The sequence below is a fragment of the Centroberyx gerrardi genome, chromosome 7, assembly GCF_048128805.1.
Source record: "Centroberyx gerrardi isolate f3 chromosome 7, fCenGer3.hap1.cur.20231027, whole genome shotgun sequence".
NCBI lineage: Eukaryota > Metazoa > Chordata > Actinopteri > Beryciformes > Berycidae > Centroberyx > Centroberyx gerrardi.
This window is the reverse complement of record NC_136003.1, coordinates 20,736,936-20,763,217: the sequence shown is the minus strand read 5'-3', so window position 1 is coordinate 20,763,217 and position 26,282 is coordinate 20,736,936. Positions and strand designations below refer to the sequence as shown.

General features: G+C 41.4%; 2 protein-coding genes across 3 annotated transcripts; both read right to left on the bottom strand.

Moving 5' to 3' along the window:
- Positions 1-309: 309 nt before the first annotated feature.
- Positions 310-19,275, bottom strand: prkacaa (protein kinase, cAMP-dependent, catalytic, alpha, genome duplicate a). 2 transcript variants are annotated; one of them, XM_071922835.2, is made up of 10 exons: positions 18,484-19,275; positions 10,571-10,632; positions 10,068-10,196; positions 9,158-9,256; positions 8,971-9,053; positions 8,744-8,870; positions 8,519-8,614; positions 8,118-8,240; positions 4,789-4,953; positions 310-3,407 (listed from the first exon to the last, which is right to left on the bottom strand). In XM_071922835.2, exons 1-10 carry the CDS (start codon positions 18,527-18,529, stop codon positions 3,282-3,284), a joined length of 1,056 nt encoding a protein of 351 aa, XP_071778936.1. In that variant the 5' UTR covers positions 18,530-19,275; the 3' UTR covers positions 310-3,281. The 2 variants fall into 2 exon arrangements, with proteins under 2 accessions (XP_071778936.1, XP_071778933.1); XM_071922832.2 differs by lacking the exon at positions 18,484-19,275 and adding an exon at positions 15,871-16,385.
- Positions 19,276-19,951: 676 nt separating this feature from the next.
- asf1ba (anti-silencing function 1Ba histone chaperone) lies at positions 19,952-25,109 on the bottom strand. The gene is made up of 4 exons (XM_071922865.1): positions 24,745-25,109; positions 23,053-23,168; positions 22,238-22,414; positions 19,952-20,782 (listed from the first exon to the last, which is right to left on the bottom strand). Exons 1-4 carry the CDS (start codon positions 24,851-24,853, stop codon positions 20,591-20,593), a joined length of 594 nt encoding a protein of 197 aa, XP_071778966.1. The 5' UTR covers positions 24,854-25,109; the 3' UTR covers positions 19,952-20,590.
- Positions 25,110-26,282: the final 1,173 nt, after the last annotated feature.

The following is a 26,282-nucleotide window of genomic DNA, read 5'->3' as shown; positions in this document are numbered from 1 at the left end:
TGACAGGATGAACACAGCACTGCATCATTCAGCTGCACCCGCCCCCCTCTTGAAATGCTCATGATAACAGACAGGACTGCTAAAATACAGCATCCGCCGCCACCTACAAACAATTATGTTCCTCTGATCTGGCAATGAGGGCAGCAAACACTTCAGCTGCGACTGTTACACGGTAAATCTCCATTGTAAGCACTTTGGGATTGAGCACGTCACAAATAAAATGCATTTTTAGTATTTATGTGTTTACATGTGACCGGCCTGATTGTAATAAGTGAGATGAAGTGAGAGCTTACATACAACCCAGAGATATTAGTCTTAACAAGTAAAACTTTATTGGAATGATACATTTTGCAAAATATTACTTTATGTATATTTTTTTAACATACTCATTGTGTTCTAAGGGTATCTGTCAAGTTCTCCAGAGGGTAAGATAGTTAAGACTGTCAAAGGCAGAGATATACAGTATTGTTTCCCAAAAGGTACAATAGACTACACAATCACTGTACCCAGGTCAGGAGGAAAAGATTCATGTTTTGTTTTTGTTTTTTTCTTGAAAATACAATTAGAAAATATGAACGCAAAATAACATCTCAGATGTAAAAAGTGTAATGTCTGAATGAAGAGCGTGTGGAAACTGAATGCAAACAGAAGGCAAACACAGGAGAAAAAAAAGGATGAGCACGGAGCAGTTGATAGTGTTAAGCTGATAGAAAAGGGGTATTTAAAAAGAAGGAACAGAAACTGACAAGAGGTTGGATTTGGGAAACAAAAAAAGCAATATGATGGCCTCAGTGTCCGAAGTGGATCAAGTGGCTTCGCCTTCTACCCACCAACACTGATTTAGTCATTTGTCAGAACATAAACCAAAGACCGAGGATATTACATGTGCTCTCTTCAAAGCATTACATCATGTCTTAAAAGTTTCAAATAATGCAAGCATTAGCATAAATCTTTTACATATGAGATTTGAGAAGGGTGGCGTGTGCTTCAATATTTGCAAAAGACTGTGGAGGCGGTTGTTGGTGATCCGCTCCACTGCCCAGTGTGATGTTCTAACAAACCAAACCGTACACGGCAATGAGACTAGCAAAATATAAAGTGGGCTGTGGAAACAGAGTAGTTTCTCAAACATGTCCCAGGTCCGGGGGATCTCTTGCTGTCAGGCTGTTTTACCACATGCAAGAAAAACCAAGCTCCTCGGAGAAACATGAATTCTATAAAATACACATCATTTGTTTCAAAATAGCATTGAAACATCTCCATCAGACAATTCAAGACATTCAAAGGCATCCTGCATTTTATCTCAATTACATCAAGAGACTGCCAAAATAATTACTTAAGCCTATTCAAATCATTTAGACTGGAAAACATTCTCCAAAATAAGCCATGTTACAAGACCTTATGACAAATAGATTGATGCACATCAAACAATTCACAGAAAAGCATTTAGTGAGATGGACAAAGTCTAGCACCTAGGGCTTATGGAGGGTGGGGGCAAAAGCATACATCCTTCATTAAACCAAAACAACGTGTTCAGTCAACAAACCAGCAATAAGATTTGGTCTGCGATTGTCTTGCATCCACGAAAATAAACTTGGCAAAAGGGAAAGTCAGGGGACAGCTTCAGAATAGCTTCCTTAGTTCAATTTGTTACATAGAAAGCTGAAAAAAAGGAAACAAAACATTCCAATCTTGACAGTCCTAAAAATTTGGTTGGACTGCAAGTCTATTTGAAGGCGTTACATGTAAGGGTATATACAAGAGAGGGGGGAAAACAAAACAAAACACAATTATCAAGGTGAGAAGAACTAGTGAAGTGACAATTATCTGCAAACTGTCACCCTACAGCTGAATAATGAACAAAGCCCCTAAGAACGCAGGATTTCTGACATATTTAACTGGGTCTTGTTCCATCTTCAAAATAGGGCAGCGAGAGTCCATGTCAATAGTCACCACGTTATCCACAATCTCAGGTACCTCAACACAAATAAAGCTTAATGCTCTGCCATCTCTCTTTAAAAGTGATATTGTACAAAAATAACATGCACAATTTGCTGAAACGTTTTGCTACTTTTTTGCGTATTAAAATCCACCACCATCATAGTTACATACAGAAAACTTTGCAATGTTCTCAGGTTGCAAATTTGGCAGAATTCATACTTGTTTATTTATGAAATCTTAATTTCGGTTTCACAGCTATGAGACAATGTTGAAAAAGATGGATATTTCACGTTCTCTATCATATATATCAATATACATGTATAAATGTACTATGAATTAAATAAACAATAGTCAGGAGTGTGTGACCACAATGTTAGTTGCTGCCATATCACAGCTTTTTAACCCACCCTTGAGCACTAAATAACACACAAGCACAGAGATTGACATAAAAGGACAAAATGATCACCAAAAGGGTTTTAAAACGCTCTAATAAATTCAGCTAAGAGAAAGACAGACTTTAAATGCAGAGCTCATGTATACCATTTCTCACAGGTCCCAAAAAAGAGTAAGACCTAGATGAAGTTTAATGTGATAAATCATTTTTTTTACTCTGATCAAAGAGGTCACCGCCGCCTCGACTGCGAGCAGCGAGAGCGTCATCTACCCAGTAATCATGCCACATTGAGCAGACAAAGGCAGGTGCAGAGAGTGTCAAGCTTTCAACCAAAATGGGCACAAGGGCTAATGCCACCATAGCCAAAGCTCTGCACCAATGCTTTCGACACGGTTTTGCAACCAGTTGGCGTTATGATAGGCACGTCTGTTGGACTTGGTATTGCTTGGACAGATTCGGGATGGAGAGATGGAGAGGGGGGGGGGGGGGGGGGGGGAGGGACTAGGGTGACAAGATACGACAATCGCTCTTTGAGAAGCTTGTAGAGAGGACCCGTTCAAAAAAAGGGAGCCTAGCAGATTCAGTACCTCAACGGGAAAACCAATGCCTCAACCTGCAAAGACTGAAAATGTGTCACTACACCTTCAGAAAGATACCAAACTAACTGAACAGCCACGACCCGCGCCCCTTCTCCTTGAGCCCCTGCCACAAACACAAGAGGGATAAATAAAATGAATAGGTAACAGTTGAGAAACAATCAGAAAAGGCAACACTGCTGGTTCTGTTGGATCTTTCTTCGCTTTGCCTACCTCTCCACTGGGGGGGGATTTTACATTGTTGTCGTCATTACAAATAAGCAAGTTAGCAGTCCACCCTAACGCTTCCTTTCTTCAGACCCCCTTTTCCTCTCTAAATCCCTGTCTCTTTCCACTACTCCTGGTCGGATCTAGAACTCAGCAAACTCCTTTGCGCACTTCTCTGTGAAGGAGACTCTGATTTCCTCTTCCTCATAGTCATCAAAGTTGCTTGTGTCACCGGGGCCTTTGCACTTAGGAATAAAGGGAGCCTCCACCTGGAAGACACAAAACAATCAAACGCATCGGTCAATAAGGTGCAATGGGGTCTAATATGGTGAAACAAACAGAAGTGACAGCATGAAACATGAAACTAATTTGCTAAAATTGGAATAGGTCCTTTGAGATTAACAGATATTTGCACATGATTTACATTGATTTACTGCTGCATATGGAGCTTACACTGATTAACATTTGAACAAAATGCATTATAAAAAGTTGGCCATCTCCTACATATGTTAAAGGAAAAATCCACACGTACGCCATTATACATCATCCATCTGAGATGTTCAGTGCATTCCAGGAATTATTCTGTGTTGTAATTTATCTTTCATCTTAGTGATTTCCTACGTTTCCCAGAATGACTTTCAACAACAACCCCCAGAGAATGTGTGAACTTGTTGTTTTCAGCTGTGGGTTCTATGTGTAGGTGGGGAGAGCGATAGCGATAACACAGTAAGAGCAAGAGAGTGCGGGCTTTTCCAGTCAAGAAGAAACGAAAGTCGCTCCCTTTACTCATAACGCAACATGCCTTGTGGCTGCATTGCATTATGGACTATCGAGGCTTCCGTCTGTGAAGAAATTGGTTTCTCTTCCTCTTCCACGATGGATTTCTCCCTGTGCGATTGTTTAATACCGGTGCAAAATGCTTAGTCTGGAAAGAAGCCCTTGCTCTTTGAATCTGAGGGACTGAAACCAAAACCTGACGTTTACCACAGATGTTTTAGATAGTTGAAACATTTTCTATCAAACTCCACTGGAAATATCTTGAAGTAACGTGACATCATCTACATTTATCCAGTTATCCACAGGAATTAGAAAAATACACAACCAAACAACAAAATGGACCCACGAATGCAAAGTAACAGTCAATAGCTGTTTTTTGACAGTATTTTAGGTGGATTTTTCCTTTAAACCGGGCCTTAGCGTGTTTTCACATATGGTCCTGATTAAACAAACCAAACTCAGTCCTCTTTAAGCAAGTGTTCTTACTGTGTTTATTCTCTATATCTCTGTTTTGTGCTCCATTTTGTTATCAATATTAAATCTTTGCCCACTCTCAGCACCCGTCGCACACCTGACCGTCCCATGGAGGTCTGAGTTTGTTTTGTTTTAGAGGGGTCCCAGTTCGTTTGGAGCGTTCACATATACACAAAAAACAAACAAACACTTGAGAGGCTGAAAGGGACCAACTGTGAAAACACCCAGAGCCACATAGTGAGGAGACTCCCTTAGCCAACATGTCACTCATTTATCCTAAAGCTGTATCTGTGTGTCACTGTCACACTTCTTCTGTCAAAGTGTAGTATTCCCTCCCAATTTAAAAGGGATGGGCTGCCTATTTTTAATGCATCATCGTATGACGGCCGCCCCTTTTACCTTCCTCTGGTAGATGGCAATCCAATCAGTGGTGGCGAACCACTTGTGGCCCTTGATATCGTTGACTCCGTTCCTGAGGTTGCCAAAGCGCTTGGTCAGGTCCACCTGCAGCAAATTTCTCAACAGGTCCTTCAGGTCTGAGCTGAAGTGGGAGGGGAAGCGAACCTGCAAAACGGGGACAGAGGTGTGATAGGCTGTCTGGTTGTGTGATACAGTGTGTTCTCCAGCCAAGCATTTTGGACTACAAGAGAGTTTTATTATCTCACAAATCAAGTGCTTGCTTTTAGTCCTGCGGTGTTTCTGTTTCTCCAAAACTAAGTTGAAACAATATTACCTGGAGAAACCCATTTCATTCATTCCTTCATTTCCATCCTATTCAATACAACTACCTCATGGAGCGCTGCTTAAATCGACTGCGGGACTCTCACCTACAGCTGCAAGTTACTGCATGACATGCACGCAGTGGAAGAACACGCTGAATGTATAAATGTATATATGTAGAGTGACGTGTATTTTGTGTCTGTTGTATGTCTTGCAAAGTAGTCCCTGAACTAAATATGCACTCCTGTTGTCCTTGTGTGTACTTGCATCGGTTCACGAGTTGTCAATATGTTTCTATACCAATGTCTCCAAATTCCTGTAAATTTATTGTACTTGGTGATTCTGATGCAAACTTGTGTACGAAAGCCACATGAGGCAGCTCCAACATCAAATCATGACAAAGACAGGAGATTGACAGTCATAGGCTTCACCCAACATTGTGATTAAAAAGGGAAACTAAAATAAGCCTTCCAGTGAGAAATGTGCTCTCCTTCACCACTGTGGTGCTGAGCACACAGGTGAAAACAGAACTAACAGTATGTCCCATTTCCTGAGCTTGGAGTTATAAAGTTCTATCTGGGTAGAGTGCAGTTCTGAGCATCAAAGTTTTACATCATGGTGTTTTCTAGGCTCATTCAAATAGAAAATACTATACAAAAATAGATTTAATTTGTTGCAGTGTAGTCTTACTGTGCTTCAAAATGGAATTAAATTTGACCATTAAATCATATTCATACAGTTTTCCACTGAAACTGAGGTTGCCTCATTGTAAACAGATATAATTCTGTGGTCAATCTGGGTTTGGTTATATAAGATTATAAGGCTCTGTCTCTGTTTGGGTCCTCTTAAAAAAATCCAATTTCTAATTGTCCTAGGTTTTTTTGATATTTGGCATTCAAAGTACCATTGGGTACCATATTGAGCTATAAAGACAGATTTCATTACATGACAGTTTTGCCAGATGGGATGTCAAAACTGCATTTACTATTAGTATTTTTCATGTCTTTTCTAAACAAAGCTTATGGGAATATTACAACAAGCTATAACAACAAAAGTTATTTTTCACGTTGATCATCCGTTACTTGGCCCAAAGTAAGACAATCTCATTTAGTGCAGATATTTTTGTAATACTCATCTCTATTTTGTAGTACTCACTGTCTCTATTTCTCCCATTGTTTTTTCTACTCGATGTACACGCTTTTCTCCTCTGTTAGTCTGTCTCACTCCTTTTCTGTTCATCTCTCACTCTTCTCTTTATCTGTCTCACTCCTAATCTCTGCTGTTCTCCTCTGTTCATCTCTCCATCTGTCTGCTGTTCTCCGTCCATCTCACTCCTCTCTGCCATTTTCTGCTCATCTGTCTCACTCCTCTCTGCTGTTCTCCTGTTCATTTGTCTGACTCCTCTTTACTGTTCATCTGTCTCACTCCTCTCTGCTGTTCTCCTGTTCATTTGTCTGACTCTTTACTGTTCATCTGTCTCACTCCTCTGCTATTTTCTGCTCGTCTCACTCCTCTCTGCGGTTTTCTGTTCATCTGTCTCAATCCTCTTTACTATTCTCCTCTTCATCTGTCTCACTCCTCTCTGCTGTTCTCCTCTGTTCATCTGTTTCACTCCTCTCTGCTGTTCTCCTCTGTTCATGTTTCACTCCTCTCTGCTGTTCTCCTCTCTTCATCTATCTCACTCCTCTCTGCAGTGTTTGTGCTGCTCTCAACCTGTGACAAAAATAATGATTTAGTATACAAGCTACAAATCTTAGTTAAACCCATCTGTGGAGCTACAGCACTGTTACTCATTCAACATCCAACTGGCTGACTCACTGTTTCAAAAGAGTTATGGTACATTAATGAGGAGAGTAACCACTGGACAGACGTCAGTTGATATTACATCCACATACTACAGTAGATAAAGAGAAATAACCTGTTCAGAAACAATATTGATTATTCTAGGCCATCTGATGTTAGGCTGTGTAGCACTTCAGAAAGGTAACATTTTAGTAGGTGAACCAGCAATTAGCCTAAAATTAAGTGATTAAAATGAATTCAAATTAAATAGAAGCTTATAAAATAATAGAAATAGGACCTTATAGTACTAACCTGAAATGTTCTTCCTGAGAGAACTTTTTATCTTTAAATATTAAACCCCAAAAATATATGACACCACCCAAGCATGAAGTAACATGCAAATAATTAAGAATATGTAAATAACTCAATTTGATGACAAAGTCAGATAGAACCAAATAATTTCAAGCTCATGATTTATTGAGGAACAGTGAGGTATTTTGTTTGTCCTGATCATTCAGAGAAAAATGAGCCTAGAAATCAGATCCTGCAAGAGGGTCGGAAGGAATTTCAATGATGGGGACAGAGGAATGAACAACAGTAAATTTGATTTTTCTTCCCCCCATGTTGTTGCCACGGCACTAGAGGCAAATTAAGGTCAGTCAGTCGGGCATCAGACACCTGACTCCTCTGTGTGCGCTGTCAAACCTCATCACGGTTTACAGCACTTGAGAATGTTATTTTCTACAAATCATTTCTGTTGTTTATTGAGCAGAATCCACTTAATGCAGGAAGCAAAAGTTCCATAGTTGGGGAAATGTAACCTTAACTTTGAATCTTTACACCTTAGTGGAAGATTTTTCACACAACTCCCACAATGCTCTTCCTTCAGAAAGAGCTACTCCGTCTGCACCATCACTCTGTGAACACGCTTTGACAATTCGTGTTCACATCTGCGGAAAACTCTAATGGAAATATATATCTTATCGACCAAAAGGGAGGACTTTTTGGTCTCAATTCACAACCCTGCCTGGCATGGATTATGCAGTTTTTTAAATGTATTTTGAAATTGTTTTTGTCTTGCTAACGGTAGCTTGCAAATCCACAAAATCGCCGTGGGACTGTACAGATTCTGTACTCGTTTAATCAAACCTCTGCTATGCCGGGAGAATCAAACTAAGTCTGAAAATCAAAAAAGGGAGTACTCTAGTAACCTTCCGCACACTCACCTTCCCTGATACAATCTTCTCGTAAATCTGAATAGGCTGGTCTGCGAAGAAGGGGGGGTAGCCAGCAGCCATCTCATAAATCAGCACTCCCAGAGCCCACCAATCCACTGCTTTATTATAACCCTGGGGGAGACAGAAAGGAAATAGAGGGCAGTCAGTTTTGTCCCCAAACAATAACTCACCAACACTAGAAAGTGTCTATGGACGCGAAGCGACAGATGGTACCACAGTTCTATAGCTTAATGTCAAGCTGTAGTGAAATGATTTGCATAATTCCATAAATGCGAGCCTCAAGGATCAAGCGTCACGTTGAAGCGAAAACTCCTGTGCCTTTGTGTGACATGAAGCTGCTGCTGCTGGTGTTTTCGTGGTGTTGTGGAGTTGTGGAGTTGAGCACTTACTTTACTGAGGATGATCTCTGGTGCCAGGTACTCTGGGGTCCCGCAAAGCGTCCAGGTTCGGCCCTTCACTCTTTTTGCGAATCCAAAATCTGTTACCTAGAGCAAAGAGTGGACGGCTCTGACTACTGAACACACACACACACACACACTGCTAAAGCACAATTCTGAAAACCTATGAACCAGTGATTGTTGATGGCAAAAAAAAACAAACGTGCAACCCCTTACCTGTATGTAGCCTTGCTGGTCGATGAGCAGATTCTCCGGCTTCAGGTCTCGGTAGATGAGATCCAGTGAGTGAAGGTATTCAAAGGTCAATACAATCTGGGCTGCGTAGAAGCGGGCATGTGGTTCACTGCAAGACAGGTCAGCGGGTTAGGCCTGAGCCGCAATATTTACTGTCAACCAGCAGCACATGGAAATATTTAGGTTGGGTTAACTGAAAGATCGCTCACCTGAATCTGCCAATTCTCCTTAAGTGTGAGAACATCTCGCCCCCGGGAACATACTCCATAATCATATACAGATTAGTGTTGTCCTGTGGAGAGACCAGCAAAGGTTCCGTGTTAAAATCCTGCACGCACATGCAAAAGTGAGGTGAACATGCATAGAGGATAAACAGATTAACTATTCAATGTGTACCTTGAAAGAGTGCTCCAGTCGCACCAGAAAGGGAAAGCTGACAGCTTGCAGGATACGTTTCTCATTCAGAGTGTGTTCTATCTGCTTCAGCTTCACCACCTGGGGGGGAAGCAGGACAGGAGCTTATTCAGGCAAAGAGGGGTGTCAAAATGGCTGGCTAGAACATGCTACAGAAGCCAAAGCAAAAAGGGGAATACTACTTGATTCAAGAAGTCACTTATGCTATTCTTATGTGCTAGGAATGTCCAGTTGGCACGTGAACATGAGCACCTCCATCCCAAAGCAAGAATTCAGCCCAGACAGACGTGATCTGTAACATCAACAAGATGCACAGCCTGGAGCGATTCTGTTGACAACAAACTGGATAGTATTTTTATGGCACTATAAGACGTTTGTCTGAAGTTTTACAATCTCCGGATCCTCATACTATTGTAGTATTATTTATTCTCAATCAGAAGATGAAGATGGAAGAATCACTGTGAATACTGTCACAGTCACGTTTTCATTCGCTGTGGAGCTGTTTGAATGGCATCACAGATTAGGGGTAACTGACAGCACCCAGGATGACTAATAAGGGTATATTTGCCAGTTCAGGACTAATATTATCACATTATAAAGCTTAATTAAATTTAAAAATTTGATGCAATTATGCCTCCACAAAATCAGTCTCCAGTTTGTGCTCGATGGAGCAGTTCCAGGCTCTACACATGTCTGACGTCATTGCAGATCAGTTTTGGCTCTCTGGTTTCTAGCTTCATTAGAAAGTTGTTCATACAAATCCCCATTAAGTGAAGTGAATTCTTAAACTGGGTTAATTGAGATATTCATGTTCAGAAATACAGACTGGACATAAACTGAGCGGTATTCCTCTGTAATGGCCATGTTTGTCTCACTCCTCGAAGTAGTGTACCTTCTGTTTGTCAAGTATTTTCATGGCAAAATGCTGGCCCGTTTCTTTGTGCTTAACCAGCATGACTCGACCGAATGAACCAGTGCCTAAGGTCTTCAAACGGTCAAAGTGGTCCAATGCCGCAGTTTGCTGAAAAGCAGAAGAGAATGTCAGTAAAGGGAAAATTGTAATTCAACAACCTACAACACAGAGCACTGCCTTACATAATACTGGCTCAATTAAAATTTTATATCACGCAAATAAATATATTTACAAAAGCAACCATGTTATTATGTGAATTATACAAGTTGTCATTAGTTCCTTGTCCCTACATTACAAGTGCACTCATAATCAAATGCAAATTATTCCACATTAGTCCAGCAGAGGGTGCACTGCCTCTCTCAAACAAAATGGAATAAATTGGATCATGGGCATGACTACTTGCATGAGTCTGCCTCCAAGAGTGAAGAATGATGTGAAAACAGAAGTTAGACAAACCATCAGATCTTGTCTTTCTCTCTCACCTGTGCTGGATTCTCCCATTTCTTGAGGAAATCTTCTTTGGCTTTGGCAAGGAACTCCTTCACTGTAATTAGAAACAAAGTGGAAATTCATTACAGACGGTTCATCCATTTCATACTGCAGACTACCAAATCTAGACTTTAGAGACATTTTTATAACAGGCTACCTCAACTAATCCCCAAGACCCAGAGAAGTCCACTAAATTAATATTCTACAAATATATTGTGGAGGAATTAACTCGATCTGCCAGTGATTAAGAGTGGCACAAGCTATGTCTCTATATGCACAGCCTATAATAGTCTGCATTCATCTCACTCTCCTCAGGCAGGACCAATCTAATTTCACTGCTGGAGCCCAATCTACTACTTATAGTCCAGCCATGATTGCACATGAGAAACACAATTAACAACACTGGGCTGAATCTGTGAACTCAAAGTGAATGCTGAGAGTGAGAGGAGCTGAAAATACACAATAGTGCTTTCCAACAATGCACAGTCTTAGCCCAGGGTGATCCCAAGTTTACCCAAAGGATAATATTGCCCTAATTCATTATGTACCGGTTTGCCCAGGGAAGACTGGGCTAGGCTTAATCTGCACAGCCTCAAGATGTCGCTGTCATTCAATTGCATTTCTTTGCATCTTGAGTTCGAGCATGGCCAAAGCAAACCTTAACAGCATACCCAAGAAGCAGCTGGTCAAAAATACAATGCCTTCTTCCTCACAGATATGCGATAAAATAGACACTCAAAAGTTTGATTTCACTGTTCAAATCAACAGAACACCCCATGTCAAAGCTCTCTGCCTGTTGCACGCAAAGGCCAAATTTCAAAATAAGTGTGATATGCGGACCAAACAAACCCAATAAATAGCCTTGTATAACACATCATTGTGACCTTGTCTATTGGGATATGCATGTTTGGCCCACATAGCACTCTTATTTTGAAATTTGGTCTGCACGTGCTAGTGGCAGCACTGCCAAACATCACATGGCCATGGAGAACGGCGCTTGCGCGGTATGGCAAAAGGTGGATTTGTGCACCGGGTATTGACACGGTTGTGTGTATGAATGTTTTTCATTTATCTGTTTTGTATAGGCTATAATCAAGGAGGAAGGCATTGTATCAGAATATGTTGTTGACCAGCCGGTATGTGGTCAAGATTTTCTCCAAGGTTCTACATTGTCAAGGCTCGAAATCAAGATGGAAGTGAATGCAAATGAATTGCAGTGACATTGAGGCCTTTCGGGTGAGGCTACAGTAACCCTGCTCCAGAGGTGGGCTATCTAACCCTGGACTAAAGGTCAGGGTGTTTCCATTTTTTAATGAACCATTGTGAAATGGTAATTAGCCCTGGGCTGAGAGCCAGGTTAACATAGGACTACAGAGTTTCTACAGAGCACAGCTAGACCTGGGCTGAGACAGAGCTAATGACTTGGCACATACAGTACATACACACATATAGCCTATATGCACATACAGACCAACAGACATGTGTAGGGTTTGAAAGCTTGGCACACACAGTGTCATATGCAGAAGTTCACTTTTCTTGCCCTTATCTTTATGAGGCTAATCACAGTGCCCTGTGGGAACATGCAGATAATCAGTCCTTCCTCATTCCTCCTTACTATCTGTGTGCTTGTGTTAGGGATGCTGGCTAGCCTAGCAGCTAAAGGAGCACTGCTACCACTGTTGGCATGGGACACAAGATGGTGGAGGAAAGTGTAAACATAAAACTACTGGATGGGCTAGTCAGTAAAAGACAACTACTGACCTACTGGCAGTTTACTGTGGCGCTAAAAATACTAACAGTGAACACCAAGCAAGATCCTCATAAATCTCGTGCTTTCTGTTTAATGAGCAGAGAGCTCAATGGTATGCTTCTCTTTCTAGACGAGATTTCATTACTGTAGAACTGAAATCAAAGCAGAAATAACATAATTATTAATTACATTAATCAATGCTCACAGATTTGAGTTTTATACTAGAGTGATCTATGAAATATTCAAAAACTGTGGGAACATAAAGCCTGTTAAGCCTCTCATGTGGAATGTCTATCTGCCTAGGTCATCGATGTAAAACAGCAGCCTACGGCACAATTTAAATTAAGCCAATGAACTGTCAATAGTGAAAGTGCATAGCAAATTTATTCATCAACTTGATATGAATATTCAGACTATGGGGCTTTTAGAGTAGGATATAAACAAATTTGAAAATTGACATAAATGCTTAAGAATGTTAAAATATATCTGCAAGTAACACATGTCCACAATCTAGATAAAATAATTGTCATCAAATTGATTTTTAGTGTGACTTTCTCACAGAGATACACTCTCTCTCTCTCTCTCTCTCTCACACACACACACACACACACACACACACACACACACACACACACACACACACACACACACACACACACACACACACACACACACACACACAAAACTAAACAAAAGCTTAATAGAGATCTAGCTAATGCGGTTTCCTGCAAATTCTCCAGGGACCAGCAGTTCCAACAATAGGATGGGAGAAAGCCAGCAAGAATGGCAAAGATCAAAGTTCGCGTAAACATGTCGAGAACACTGTTGCTCCCACAGAGAGCAATGGAGGCAGACTGGTCACCAGGGAGAAAACATTTCCCGTGAAAGTTGCTCAATTCCTACTTCCAGGCAGAAAGAGCCACGTTTGGCTCGTATTTGGCAAGTATTCCTGCTGTTCAGAGGAAGGACATGGGTGCTACTGCAAACCTAGCTTGGGGCTAAATCAACAGCTGTCTTTGAGGAATTCTTTCTCTTTTTGTTAGATTTAGGAGGCTTGGCTGCCATGACTACCCCCACGGTGGGAGGTGATCAACTATAACTCGACACCCAGTCTCTCCAGTAGCCGAATGCTCCTTACCATCTGGGATGACTATGGGCACTTCTGCTGCTGCAGCCTCTGCCGAGCGCAACCCTGATTCACTAGAGCGCGAGGATGACTCCCTCTTCCCTGCATGCCTCCTGGAGCTCTTCCTGTCACACATTAGCCCTGCGAAGTCTCCCCTCGTCTTCTTCCTTGTCCTCTTCCTCACAGCCGCTGACTCATGACCTATCCCCCCCTCTCTGAGAGCACCCCGGTCAGATCAGCAGCCCCACTCATCCACAGAAAGCGGTCGAGTCTCCGTGCTGGCAGAGCGTCTTCAGTCCGTCCTGTGACTGTCACTTTGCTGGGCCACTGAGCTCAGAAAGTGGCATCCACCTCCAGTGTGTACTCGAACATGTGTGCCCACAGCAGCACTGCTCCCGTTACGCTCACACAGATCAATTGGACCCTCGCTTGGTTTGTATCAATATTTATTCTGCGCACAGAGTACTCTCTGCCGTTCCCTCTCCTGTCAAAACACACACACGCACGCATACACATACACATGCAGAGGATGGCTATATATTGATCTAAACAGGGGCACGGTCACCAGGGGGAGGGGCATCACCAAAACACTAGATGTTATATTTATCCAACCCAGAGAGGAAGTCCTATGGAAAACTAGGCCTAAGTCAAGACTCTTGAGATCAACTGGAGGCATCTAGATGCTACCAAAACTTTCTCTAATTAGCAGAACCAATCAGATGTCACAGTTGTGATGATACACTTTCAGAGCTGAACTGGGTGTTTTCAAAAAGATAAAAGTGGCCGTCTCAGGAGACACTAGCAAAGCAGGGACGCACAAATCACAGAGAAACTTTTGCTCCCCGCACCCGAGAGTCTCTGCTGTGCCAGTGCTGAATCGATCCTCCAAAAATCAATCCTACATCTCTCCCCTGGGCTTCAACGTCCCACTCTGACGCAGGAACGGAGGGGTTATATTGGGGCACGCTGACCGACATTTAACTGTGAAGCCCGCCAAACCAGGTCCCAGTCCACACCAGGCCTTGTTCAGACAGCACACAGCCCCATGCTATGCATTGGAAACCACAGTCAGAGGGCAAGCAGAGCTGCATGTACATTGGGAATGTGCTTGTGTGTGTAAAGGTGGGAGATTAAGAATAGCAATCAGCTAAACACTGGTGAGGTTCTCGCTGTGACTGGTGAGCTAGCATTTAGTAACCAACCATCAATAAGAAGTTAGTCGTATCCTATTGTAAGACCTCATTGGCTGGTAAAATTACTAACCAACTCAGTTCAAGAGCAGATGGGTTGTCGAACAGTCTTAGTAGACTGTGAGGATGCACACTACCACCACGCCTGTTGATGTGAGAATCCAAAGGAAACAACTGCTTAAGCCAACATCCTATCCGACTGACTGAACTCCGTCCTCAATTCTCTGCTGCTTACTGCTGTATTTTGCATCTGAGGACCGTTTTCTGCCAGTGTGTCAGCACAACTTGGCCAGTTCAGCACTGCAAGTTTATCGGAGGTGGCTCATGGGTATTTTAGCACTAAAGTCCACTGGTGATCAGCGTATGCTTACAACAAAGCCCCTTTAACTGGAGACAGGAAGCGCTGGGCGATACAAACACAAACCTGCCCCTGTTATACAAGCCAGCCGCGTGTGGAGCAGGACATGAACCACACAGATATTTATAGACAGGGCCAAAGTTGCACTTTGACAGGGTGCCACTTCATTATATGGCCAAATTCAAACACACAGGATCTGATATAACCCTTGTGTCATAACCCGGGGTGAGTTAGGTGCAGGTAAGCCTTTCGAGTTATCAAGCAGCCATACATTTAGACCAATTTACTAGTGAGCTACACTGAGGAGGACAAGGAAACAGTATGTGTGTGATGGGGATAGGTTTGTTATTACACTGTTTAATAGATTAAAGCGGATAGTTTCATGCTGTGGAGCACAGTTCCTGACAGACACTTCCACAGTAACTGACAAATGCCTTCCTTGGAACTTTAGTGTAACCAGAAAACAATAGGCAACAGAGACAAACAACAGGCTGGTGTGTGTGTGTGTGTGTGTGCATGTACGCATGTCTCTGCTGCTGGTCATAGACACCAGTACAATCAAAAGGTTGCTAATATAAAAGATCCTTCCACCAAAACTAGCCTTCTCTTTAGTGAAAAGCACAAACATGCATGCACACACACCCAGACACTCACTCACCAGGTCATGAGATGAATTTAGCAATACACATTAACAAGAATAAAAAAAATATAGCCTATATAGCTTGATTGTCTGTTAAACCTATGTGACAACCACACACCCCTGCCTCAAATTCAGGTTGGAAGTGGATGGGTCTCAGCACGGGCCAGGGCTCCACCCCCAGCCCCTGCTCCTGTCCAGCTCTAGCTCCAGCTCCAGACTGAAAACTCACTCCAGCAGTAGGCCTCTAGCTCCTCCTGTGGTTGGTAATATCTGTCTTCTCCATTGCCTGTGTCCCCCAGACAAGGCCCTGCTCGTTGAAACAGCCTCCCTGCCAGCCTGTGCAGAACAGACATCATACAAGGCTGGCGGCAGGCAGGCTGATAGGCTGTGTCGTATCTCAACACTGCAGTAAGTCCAGGGAAGTTCTGACCAGTGGGAAATCCAGAATATGTGGTACAAACAGAGTCTTAAGGGCCAAGACTTCAAGCTATCCTGGGCGGCTGTGCTGAGTTTAAATGTGCAGTGGAGACGAAGACCAACTGTGCAGAGCCGAGGCTGGGCTGGACCTTCCCTGCTCCTCCACTTCCTGCTGCAGCTCGCACTGTCCGTCCGCCCTGCTTCTTCCTGTGGGCCTGGACTCAGCTCTCCATACTACTGCAGCAGCTCTCTGCCTTTCTGCTCCAGGCAGGGAAGGACAGTGGAGATGGCCCCTGTGCACCTGAACCAGGCCTCAACAATACCTATCCATTTTCCCAAAGAACCAAAGTGGGTTGGCATGTTGTCCTTACTTTCTGGCTGCTTTGTGGAAAACAGCGCTCCCGGGTGTGGGCCTCTGGACCCCTGGTCTGCACCTGTCTCTGGGGATCAGGGCGGGCCCACTGCGATCGGGCTGATAAAGATGTGAAGCGTGGCATGTGAACAAACCTCCAACAAGCAGGACCTCCTCTGCCCTTGCTTATAGCCTACTAATCCCCCCTTTTCCATTAATGCCATAGCATTTAAAACAACAAACCGCTATGCTGTGACAACTGAGAGCCACAGGCCTCGTTACAGTGGGTCCCAGCCAGGGGTTAACATCACAGACAGACTGGAGGCCACTCTTCACACCCACACTCTACCAGCAACAAGGAGCTGAGGCTCATTTCACAGATACCTGTTCAGACCTAGCACACTTGAGCGTTATGGTGTGTTATGGATGAAAACATAACACTGTGTACTCCCAGCCCTGCTCTAGGACCAATGATCCCCCACTGGGAGAGGGGAGACACTGAATGTTTGGATTGAGCAATCTAGCATTGTATTGAACAACAGGAGGAAAGATTATCTCCTTCAGTAGAAATTCTTACAACTTTTTGCAGGTTAACTACATGGACGCCTACTTACTTTTCAATAATTGCCGCTACATATTAGCAACTTTTGAGTGAGTGACTTTTCTTGACAGTGAAAATTCTCAATAGATTACTATAAAGAAACAAAAATCAATGCTAATGTTTCTATATTTTCCAGATATACTGTTTTCTTGTGAAAATGTCCACTCTTTTCTATTATTTAAATGTGATAATGACAGAAAATATTGATGATGTCAAAGTGATGCTTAAGTTAATCAAAAGAGGGGGCAATTATCAAAGGCTACAGAAAGGTAGAAAGATATTGAGAGAGAGAGAGAGAGAGAGAGAGAGAGAGAGAGAGAGAGAGAGAGAGAGAGGCAGAGGGGGGAGCAGTAGAATGATAACAAGAAAGTTGCGGGGAGCAGCAGCCCTGAACAAGGTTGGGGAGATCTGGGCTGAACATCTCTCTCTCTCTCTCTCTCTCTCTCTCTCTCTCTCTCTCTCTCTCTCTCTCTCTCTCTCTCTCTCTCTCTCTCTCTCTCACACACACACACACAGTGACACATACAAGTGCTCTTGTTCTAAATGCTGCTCATCACATGATGTTCAAGAGACTCCTCGACTTCAAGGTTCTGCCTGGAGAGGATCACACTGCATGCATCATATGACCCCGCCCTAGTGGCTTTTTCCTACTCTGGATAACAACCAACTCCCCTCTCCTCACTTAGTGTCAAACACAGTCTGTGGGACTTGAGGCTCAGGACCACATTAAGATTCCCATGAACGCCACATCATTTACATAAACTTCCTGCAAAAAAATGTTGAGCTCCACTCTTTGGCTAGGGAGTATTTGTAAACAAATCCTTTTTTTATGTATGCAACTTTTTTGTCCTGAACACATTAGGTCGTCAATAAGTGCACAACAAAACAACTAATTCCACATTAGGCTAGTTTTTAAATGTGCAATGTCATGGCAGCCCATCAAAATATTGCTAGGGGGAAAAAAACGAGCTAAAACACAGGAAACAGACAGAAATCCATGACTGTTACATGAGGTTATGTGTCATCATCACTTGTACCTCTGAAAATAGCCTGGGGCATTTCATCACGAGCTATCCCACAGAATCAGTTGAGAGCCTGCATAATATTCTCTGCTGTTATGATGTGATAAATATGGTATCTCAGTAATTAAGTTTGGCTTAAGTTTTTGCACCACTGTGTGGATCTGAATGACAAGGGCGTGCTTCAAGTGGCTTCCCTACAGCTGACAAGCCACCCTAGGAGAGTTTATCACATTATTCAGAATCACTCTGCATCCGTAATAGAAAACAGTCTTAAAAAGGTTGTTATATGAGGTCAATGTGATGAGTCTCTGGGCCTGGATACACCGTACAGGCGTAATACTTGTATACTTCGCTAGCATTATGGGCAACAGGAAATGACTACAGGCTGCTAAATGACTAAAACGATAGCTAGCTAGAGATAGCTCCTATAGTTCCAGGTACCGTACTCACCACTCTCCATCTCGTTGCCCTTCTTGGCGGTGGGCGTGTTGCCCATGATTGCAGGCTGATGGTGGAGTCCCTGGACTCGGACTGAGTTTTCGTTTACGAAGCTTTAGGTGCTGCTAACCGCTAACGTTGTCGCTGGGCTGAATGAAGCTGAGAGCTAGCTACTAGCTAACAGCTATCATTATTGACTCACAGGTGAAAATATGTTTCCTCCAATACTCCTCCTTAGTGAGTTCGGAAAACTCCAGCCAAGCGAGTGTATCCAAGTCTGCAGCTAACACTAACGTTATGGGTTTAGCTAGGCTAGAAAGCTAATTCTTAGCAAACCTAGGAGAGATAGCCAGTTAATGTTAGCTAGGTAGCTTGTCAATTTCCAAACGAGCGATGGCAAATCAAGATGTCATTCGATTTTCCTATATTTCCTTTGGTGGCTTGGCTTTTCCCAAATCCAGTCCAAAACATCAGACAGGACGTCGAAATCTGTTCTTTGCGTCTGTCTAACGAACGCTAGCAAGCTCGCTGTCAGTCTCCCTCGCAGTCGTACCCCGGCCTGTGCCACAACTTGGCTAGCTAGCCAGGTGCTATCTCTATGCAGCCAGGCCTTTTCAATTGAGACCTGGAAAACAAAACTGGTATCTAGACGTTTCTGGTGCTGTTGATTATTTCAAATGGATATCATTCCATTTGTTTCTAATCCAGGCGTCAAGTCCAATGGTTTCTTGGGAGCAACCATCTAGTATTCGATTCCTAAGATCAACAGCCCCCCTCCATTAATCTTTAGACCACAGCGAGTAACTCCAGCCATCCATCTACTGGAGCCCGCCTCTGGCTGTCTCTGATTGGCTAATACTTTGGTGACAGTTATCGCAAGACAACTGTTGATTGGGTATGGATCAATACATCCAATCATTGTAGTGATATGATTTGTCTGTCAAAGGGCTTTATCCCGCCTCTCAGACAAGCTACTAGCCAATACGCCCATGACCATAACTGTTATTTTTCTCTCGCCTTAAATTATCAGCTGTTTGCATTTATCAGTTTAATGAATTTAGTGCACAGCACAAATCGAAACCACCAGTCCTGAAGCATATTCCTATTTGCAGACTAGTAATTTCCAATGCCAGTGCTGTAGCCTTGCCACCCCTTCTACCCGACCGATCAGTGATTGGGTGTGACGTTAAGACAGGCTATTTTTAGTAAAAATGCCAAAATGTAAGGGGGCTACTCATACAATACTGACAGAGATTTGTTTAACAGTGTTGGCACTATCTGTCATATTTAACCTTATAGTTAAGAGTGAAATAAAAGTATATGTCCCTCTTGTTTTATAGAATTTCAGAGCAAAGGCATTCAATAGTGATTTATAGTCTATTCTCTTGATTTCTATAGTTGATGTTAGGAACCTAGTGAAGACAAATTAAATTAACACATTTAGAGGAACACTTTCTCAATTTCACAGTCATCCATACACTTAAACAAATACAATGTTCTTTTATTCTGAACACAAAATGGCAGACAAAAAGAAAACTAGTATAGGAAGTTATATAACCCATCCAAGTCTCCACAACCTATGTGGGAAAAGGTATAAGTGCAAAAGGAATCTGAATGTAAATACAATGACAGATTATCAAATTCCTGGACAGCAAAATATTATTCTTATTTATTTGCCTATTGCCTCAGTGCTGAAATCCTCTTAAATGGTTACAAATCCATTCTGCACAAAGGAAAGGAAGGAAGGAAGCTGAATCACACAACAGCTATTTTGTTTGGTTAATCAGTTCAGCTGCATCTTTTCTAAGTCGTTTTCCCCTTCCACGGACTTTAATTGAGTTAATGTACTACTTCAATATTGCTCTCACTGTGATGATAAGGAAACTCCCCATGTATACTGACGAAATTTCCAGGGAGGAGTTTCTCTTCCTCCTAGGAAAGAATACTCCTCTGAAGTCCAAGGTGAGAGGTTATTGTTGACAACAGGCTTCAGGGAAATAAGGGCAGCTGTAAGGCAAAGCTGTCTGTACATCCACGCTAGAATGTCCATGGGCATTCTTCAAAAAAGAAAAAATAGCTCTTGTGCTGTGAGTGATCAGCAGTCAGGCAATGGGAGTCTCTATAAGCAGTCCATAGAGTTATCCGGTAGTAGCCCCAGGGGTGGGGCCTTGCCTGGGAGACAGGAGGGAGGGAGCATTGAGTTTGAGGCAGGATCCACGTTTTCAGAGTCTTCCATTCGCTCTGCACAGCCTTCCCAGTTTATATGGAATCTGGTAACGCGCGGGTTTGACGCCAGAATATTTCTCTGGAGCTGAAAGGGGAAGAGAAAAATATAGATAAATGATATGTGCCATTAGATGTAATCATTAAGCAATATACTTTTTTCAGTTTTATACTGTTATCTCATGAGGTATATCTTATCAGCATATAATCATACCTTATTTCATAGAGGTGGGCATTTTAAATTATTTCCAAAGGTCAATTAACTATATGATATAACTGATAAAATCAGGTGACCAAGGATCATTTCAAACAATGCATACATTGTAATATGAGCCCCATATAAATGTGTGTACACTATTTGTCAATTACAGGGAACAGTGTGATGACACTAAAGAAACTATTTTAAGGCTTTATCACCTTTCGGCTTTATAGCATAAATATAAACCCTTTACCCAAAGTTGAAAACACACCACATTTCCCCAGATGACTCACATTCATTGTGCATTCGGCACAGCTAACTTTAGCTGATGTATAATTTATGGCTACTACCAGATAACAATGCATTCCAGTTTCATCTGTTACCTAAATAACTCTAAGGGCAAGGAACCATGAACCATGTGAATCACACGGATAAAAAGGAATCATCTTTCAATAAATAATCAAACAAATTACTACTCAATAGCCTAGATTAAAGTATGAGCTACGTGATCGTTGTAATCACTCATCCCTGATATTTTCTTTTGCAACTGTAATTGAATTAGAAAATTAGAAATTGAAATCAATCAACCACCTGAAAAATGTGACACCTACCAACTAACTCATTATTGTTATTAAAGTAAAACTCACTATGTCTTATTATTGAAGCTACTAGCAAACTTAAGACCCTTGCTTACAGAATAGTAACATTTCTGATTATATAATCAGTTGAATATAATCAGTTATATAATCAATTAAATTTCGGTTGAATCACTTGTAATTTTTGAAATATTGAGCAATCATGTGACATTTTTGTTCCATAATGCATGTTCGGCACATTGGAATGAAACCGTTAAATTTTAAAATGGGTAAGTTGATTTCTGATGCAATTTAGTCTTGATGTGCTTCAAAGCCGACTGGGTAATTCGATTTTTCCATTAAAATCATATTGATCCAGTTTCCCATTGAAACAGCACAGTCAGATATATTGTTGTAGAACCAAACTTCAACTGATTTCAGAATTACAAGGTTCTAACTCTGTTTGGGCCACTTAAAAAAATCCAATTTATAACTGTCCTATAATTTGGACAATGTTGCATTCAAAGTACCACGGGGTGCATGCCTTGTTGAGCTAAAAAGATAGATTTCACAACAGTTTTGCTAACTGGGATGTCAAATCTTTTATGCTCAGTATCTCAGAACTGCTCTCTACCCTAATAGAACGTCATAATTCCAAGCTCATGAAATATTATTATCCAAAGTATTACTTCAAACCAGGGAAATAAGCATTAGGCGGTGATGGTTGCATAGGAACTCAGATTACGCTGAAATCTCCCATCAGTCTGACCTGTGTGTAGTCTGGTTTGATTGGTGGATTTTCACGCAGCTCTGGGTCTGTGTATTCATTGTTCACGTAGTAACCGATGCGAATGAACTCCTGGCCACGGTACGTGCAGGTGATCAGCACCACAGTCACACCGACAGCATCACTTTCAGGAATCAAACCTGTGTTTGGGGCATCAGCCTGTTGAGAGAAACACAACATAGTGAGATTTAGATATAAAGTGGTCCCTTATTTGCCTGTCCAATGTGGATTAAGGAACACATGGCAGTGTAAATATGACTATATTTACCAGGGGTTTCAAAAGTAGGTATGCTATTTTAATAATGCTGAAAAACACAGCTGTATAAATTGAGTCATTTTTAACTTATTCAGTCACCCAATTGTAAAAATTTCCAGCCATGACCTAAAGTGTACCTGTTAACAGAAAAAAATATTGAATAATACAGTGGATATTAATAATGTATATAAAAATGTGCGCCTACTTTTGAAACAGGCTGTATATTTCAGTTTCCTGGGTGGTGATTGCAATTACAGTAGAACCCAGTTTATCTAAGCCTCAGACTTTCACACTACCCAATCTATCTAATAGGAATAATTACCAAAAACTAATTACAGACTGCCTTCTATTTTTAATTTCTGGTGAGTATTTTGAAGACGATCCCAATTCCACACGTGCTGAATTTGTAAATTAACTAAGTGGCTCTGTCATCATGGATCTGCTTGGCCTTATGGGCACATACATTTTGAGCACCATTTTGTAAAAGTGGCTACTGCTACATACAACACTGCTTCAACTGTTTTGACCCAAACAAACACACCTGAAACACAAACATATGCCTCCCAGCTGGTACTGGGCCGACCAGGACGGAGTCGAGGGTTTGGTCATACTCTTCACTTTCTGCTGAGCCGACGTAGATGATCTTCCACTCCAGGTCTATAAAAAAAAAAAAACACAAGGAAATAAGTTAAAGTCATGCTTCGCTATAAAATGCAAAGGTCCGTTTTTCATCTCATTATGAACCGGGCACTGTTGTTTAGCCAACACTTCTCAAGAAAAAGTAATGAATGAATATATATATAAAATATATATAATATAAAATATGACATGGTTTCCCATATATTGATTATATTTGGCTGGGCCACCCAGGTATTAACAAATTAACATCCGCCCAAGTAAATCTTTGTTTTAGATCCATTTCAAGTGCTGCAATGGACCAAGCTGGTGTTCAAACTAGGCATTTCTCGATTTAGTTTACAAAGAAACCAAATTTAATGTTGTCAAGCATGGTTTGTGGTGCTGAAGAGATGACCCATTTGTCAGTAATTACCTGTACTGTTTCTGTATGTTATATTTGGCTCACAACACTAGCGATAATGAGATAGGAGTATAATAGTCAGCTAATGTTGCAGTAGCAGGATGCAGTTACAGTTGTACAGAAAGAGTGACAAGGTGCAAGGGCACGTGTGCATTGATGGCTGTTCTCATTATCTGGACATATTTATAGCTGGGTGTAGTATGCATACAGAAATATTAACATATGCAGAGAATGTACTTACTGACTGAATGTCCAAGCTTATGTTGTGTGTATACAAAACTCTTGTATATAAACAACATTTTTATGAATGCCAACCATATGGGGTCATAATACTATGAGCTACAGTATAAAATACACGGTAGCCAGCTGGCTCCACTGACATGAAAGATTTATAAGCCACTTATTGTTCATACCATAATCCCCATTGAATCACAAGTACATACAGTACTAAACTGAAGCACAAACGCTCATCATGATAGCACTTGTAGCACTGATAGAAATTTTTGGTATAAATGCTGTAAAAATAAAAAGAAGTAATTGGACTCTACTGTCTCCATGATATCTGCAATTCACTCAGGGTTTACACCTGAAATCCTATTCAAATTGGTAACTATAGGAGGATATAACCAAAGACATATGCTCTCTAATATTAATTTACTATTTAATAATAATATTTAATATTCTGGTATCTGTAAAATATATAGTCAGTGTGCTCTGTTTAGTTAATATTATGTTTACAGTGCAACACTTGGGGAAAATCCTTTCAAGTTACACAATGACTAAACAGCACAGATGAACAAGATGATGGTCTTTACGATATGGTTTTAATAGATACTAACCACTGTAGGGAATTCTCATATCATAACCTGCCTTTTCCATAAAATTAATAATACATAACGTATTTATTAACGTTGGCTACACGGATCTACAGATGTGTACAACATGGGAAACATATTCAGTCAAGCTATGCACATAACTTTTCTATGGCCTTCGGTTATCACACAGATGAAAGTTAGTGTGACGTTATTTTTCCATAACTTTATTGACTGTCTGTGTCTGACTGAACCATTATTCAGGTTAGCTAATGTAGCTAACTTAGCTGTTAGCCGTTCCATTATGTACTCAGCCAGCCAGCAACGGCCTCACCGGTTTAGCTGGGACACAAAATGACAGCGACTCTATGATGGCACTCACCTTCGGGGAGGTCTTCCATACATTCAAACGTTATTTCAAATTGAAAGGGGTTTCCAAAGGGACTCGGATTATCCAGGACAGCAACATTCAACACTTGTACCTTCGCCATTGTTGTAGACGCGCTAAAACGGGCTAGCCAAAAACAACGTTCAAAACACAATTTCCCGGGAACGCTTAGCCCGCAATGCTATGGCGCAAAAATGAGTTATCAATGTCAACAAAATTATCAGCCAAAAAAATATGTTTTTACCGAATTCTACACTTTGTCTACAAACTAATAACTGTCTATTCAAGTAATGTTTAGTACTACTAGCTTAGATAAATATCTTTACAGAGGACCACATTCTTCTCTCCCGCCGCTTTGACAGAGCTACCCAGGCTCCACCGCGCCTACGGCAACCGGTGCGTGGGGGCGGAGCTACGGGGAGGAGGAGCCGCTGTTATGAAGGGAGAAGCAAATCGAGATGCCAAGTATCGCCCCCTAGTGAAATATAATAGGCCTAACTGTAATCATTTTTTAATGTAGGCCTAAAGTGATAGTTGAATGACCAAATCACGTTGGAAGAATTTGTAAAAATATCCAATTAACGCACACTTGTGACCGCATGACACCGCTTTGTTTAGCTACTGTTCAACAATATTCAATTATGGAGGTACAAGGAATTAAACCCTGTCATCCTCCTGGATGGGATATGTATCAAAGATAAATAGGTGCTCTAATAACTATTTTAAAAAGTTATGTAAAGAGTTTTTCCGCATGGAAAAGCACATTGGAACTGTGAATTAAATAATGTAGCTAATACACTTGTTCTGGCGATGCCTGGTTCTCCATTTCAAAATAGAAATGGAAAATAATCTAAAAACTGCATTCTAAAAACTGGTTCAGCAAGAAAACCCCTTGATGTTTGTGAAGCCTTATGCAGCCTACAGGCTACCATGTATAAACATATAGGCTACCCATACCCCTATATAAAGTTATTTTGTCTGCATGCTAATACAATGTTTCTTTATCCTATGTTTTTTGTATGATAATTGATCCCCTTTTCGAATAGTATTGATTAAAAATAAAACATTTATGAAAACTTTGTCACTGCCGTTTTATAAAAGTCATAAAAAGTCATAAATATGCCTGCAGCTACAGGCAAGGATGCGTGTTTGTCAGGGCAGAGACTTTATTTTACACTCTTTAAAAAAACTCTTAAGAAAAAAAGGTCCATATTGTTTTAATGAACAATTATCCTGACAGAAAAAGAAAAGATGAGATAACGACAGGATAAGGACAGTCACCTAACTCAGAATGAACTGTTCTCAGCTACTGCCCTCCGGTGGTCAGCAGGGTCAAATCTGTAAATATTTGACTGAAAATGTGTCTCCCAGTCAGTAACATACTGGTCTCGCTGGCAAGGTGATTCAGTCACTATTATTATATTGGGCTATATTGTAGCCCAATATAATAATAATCTTTATTTATAGGCGGTTAGGGCGCTTTAAAAAGGAGTGAAACCCCCAAAACACACAAACAAACAAACAAAAACATA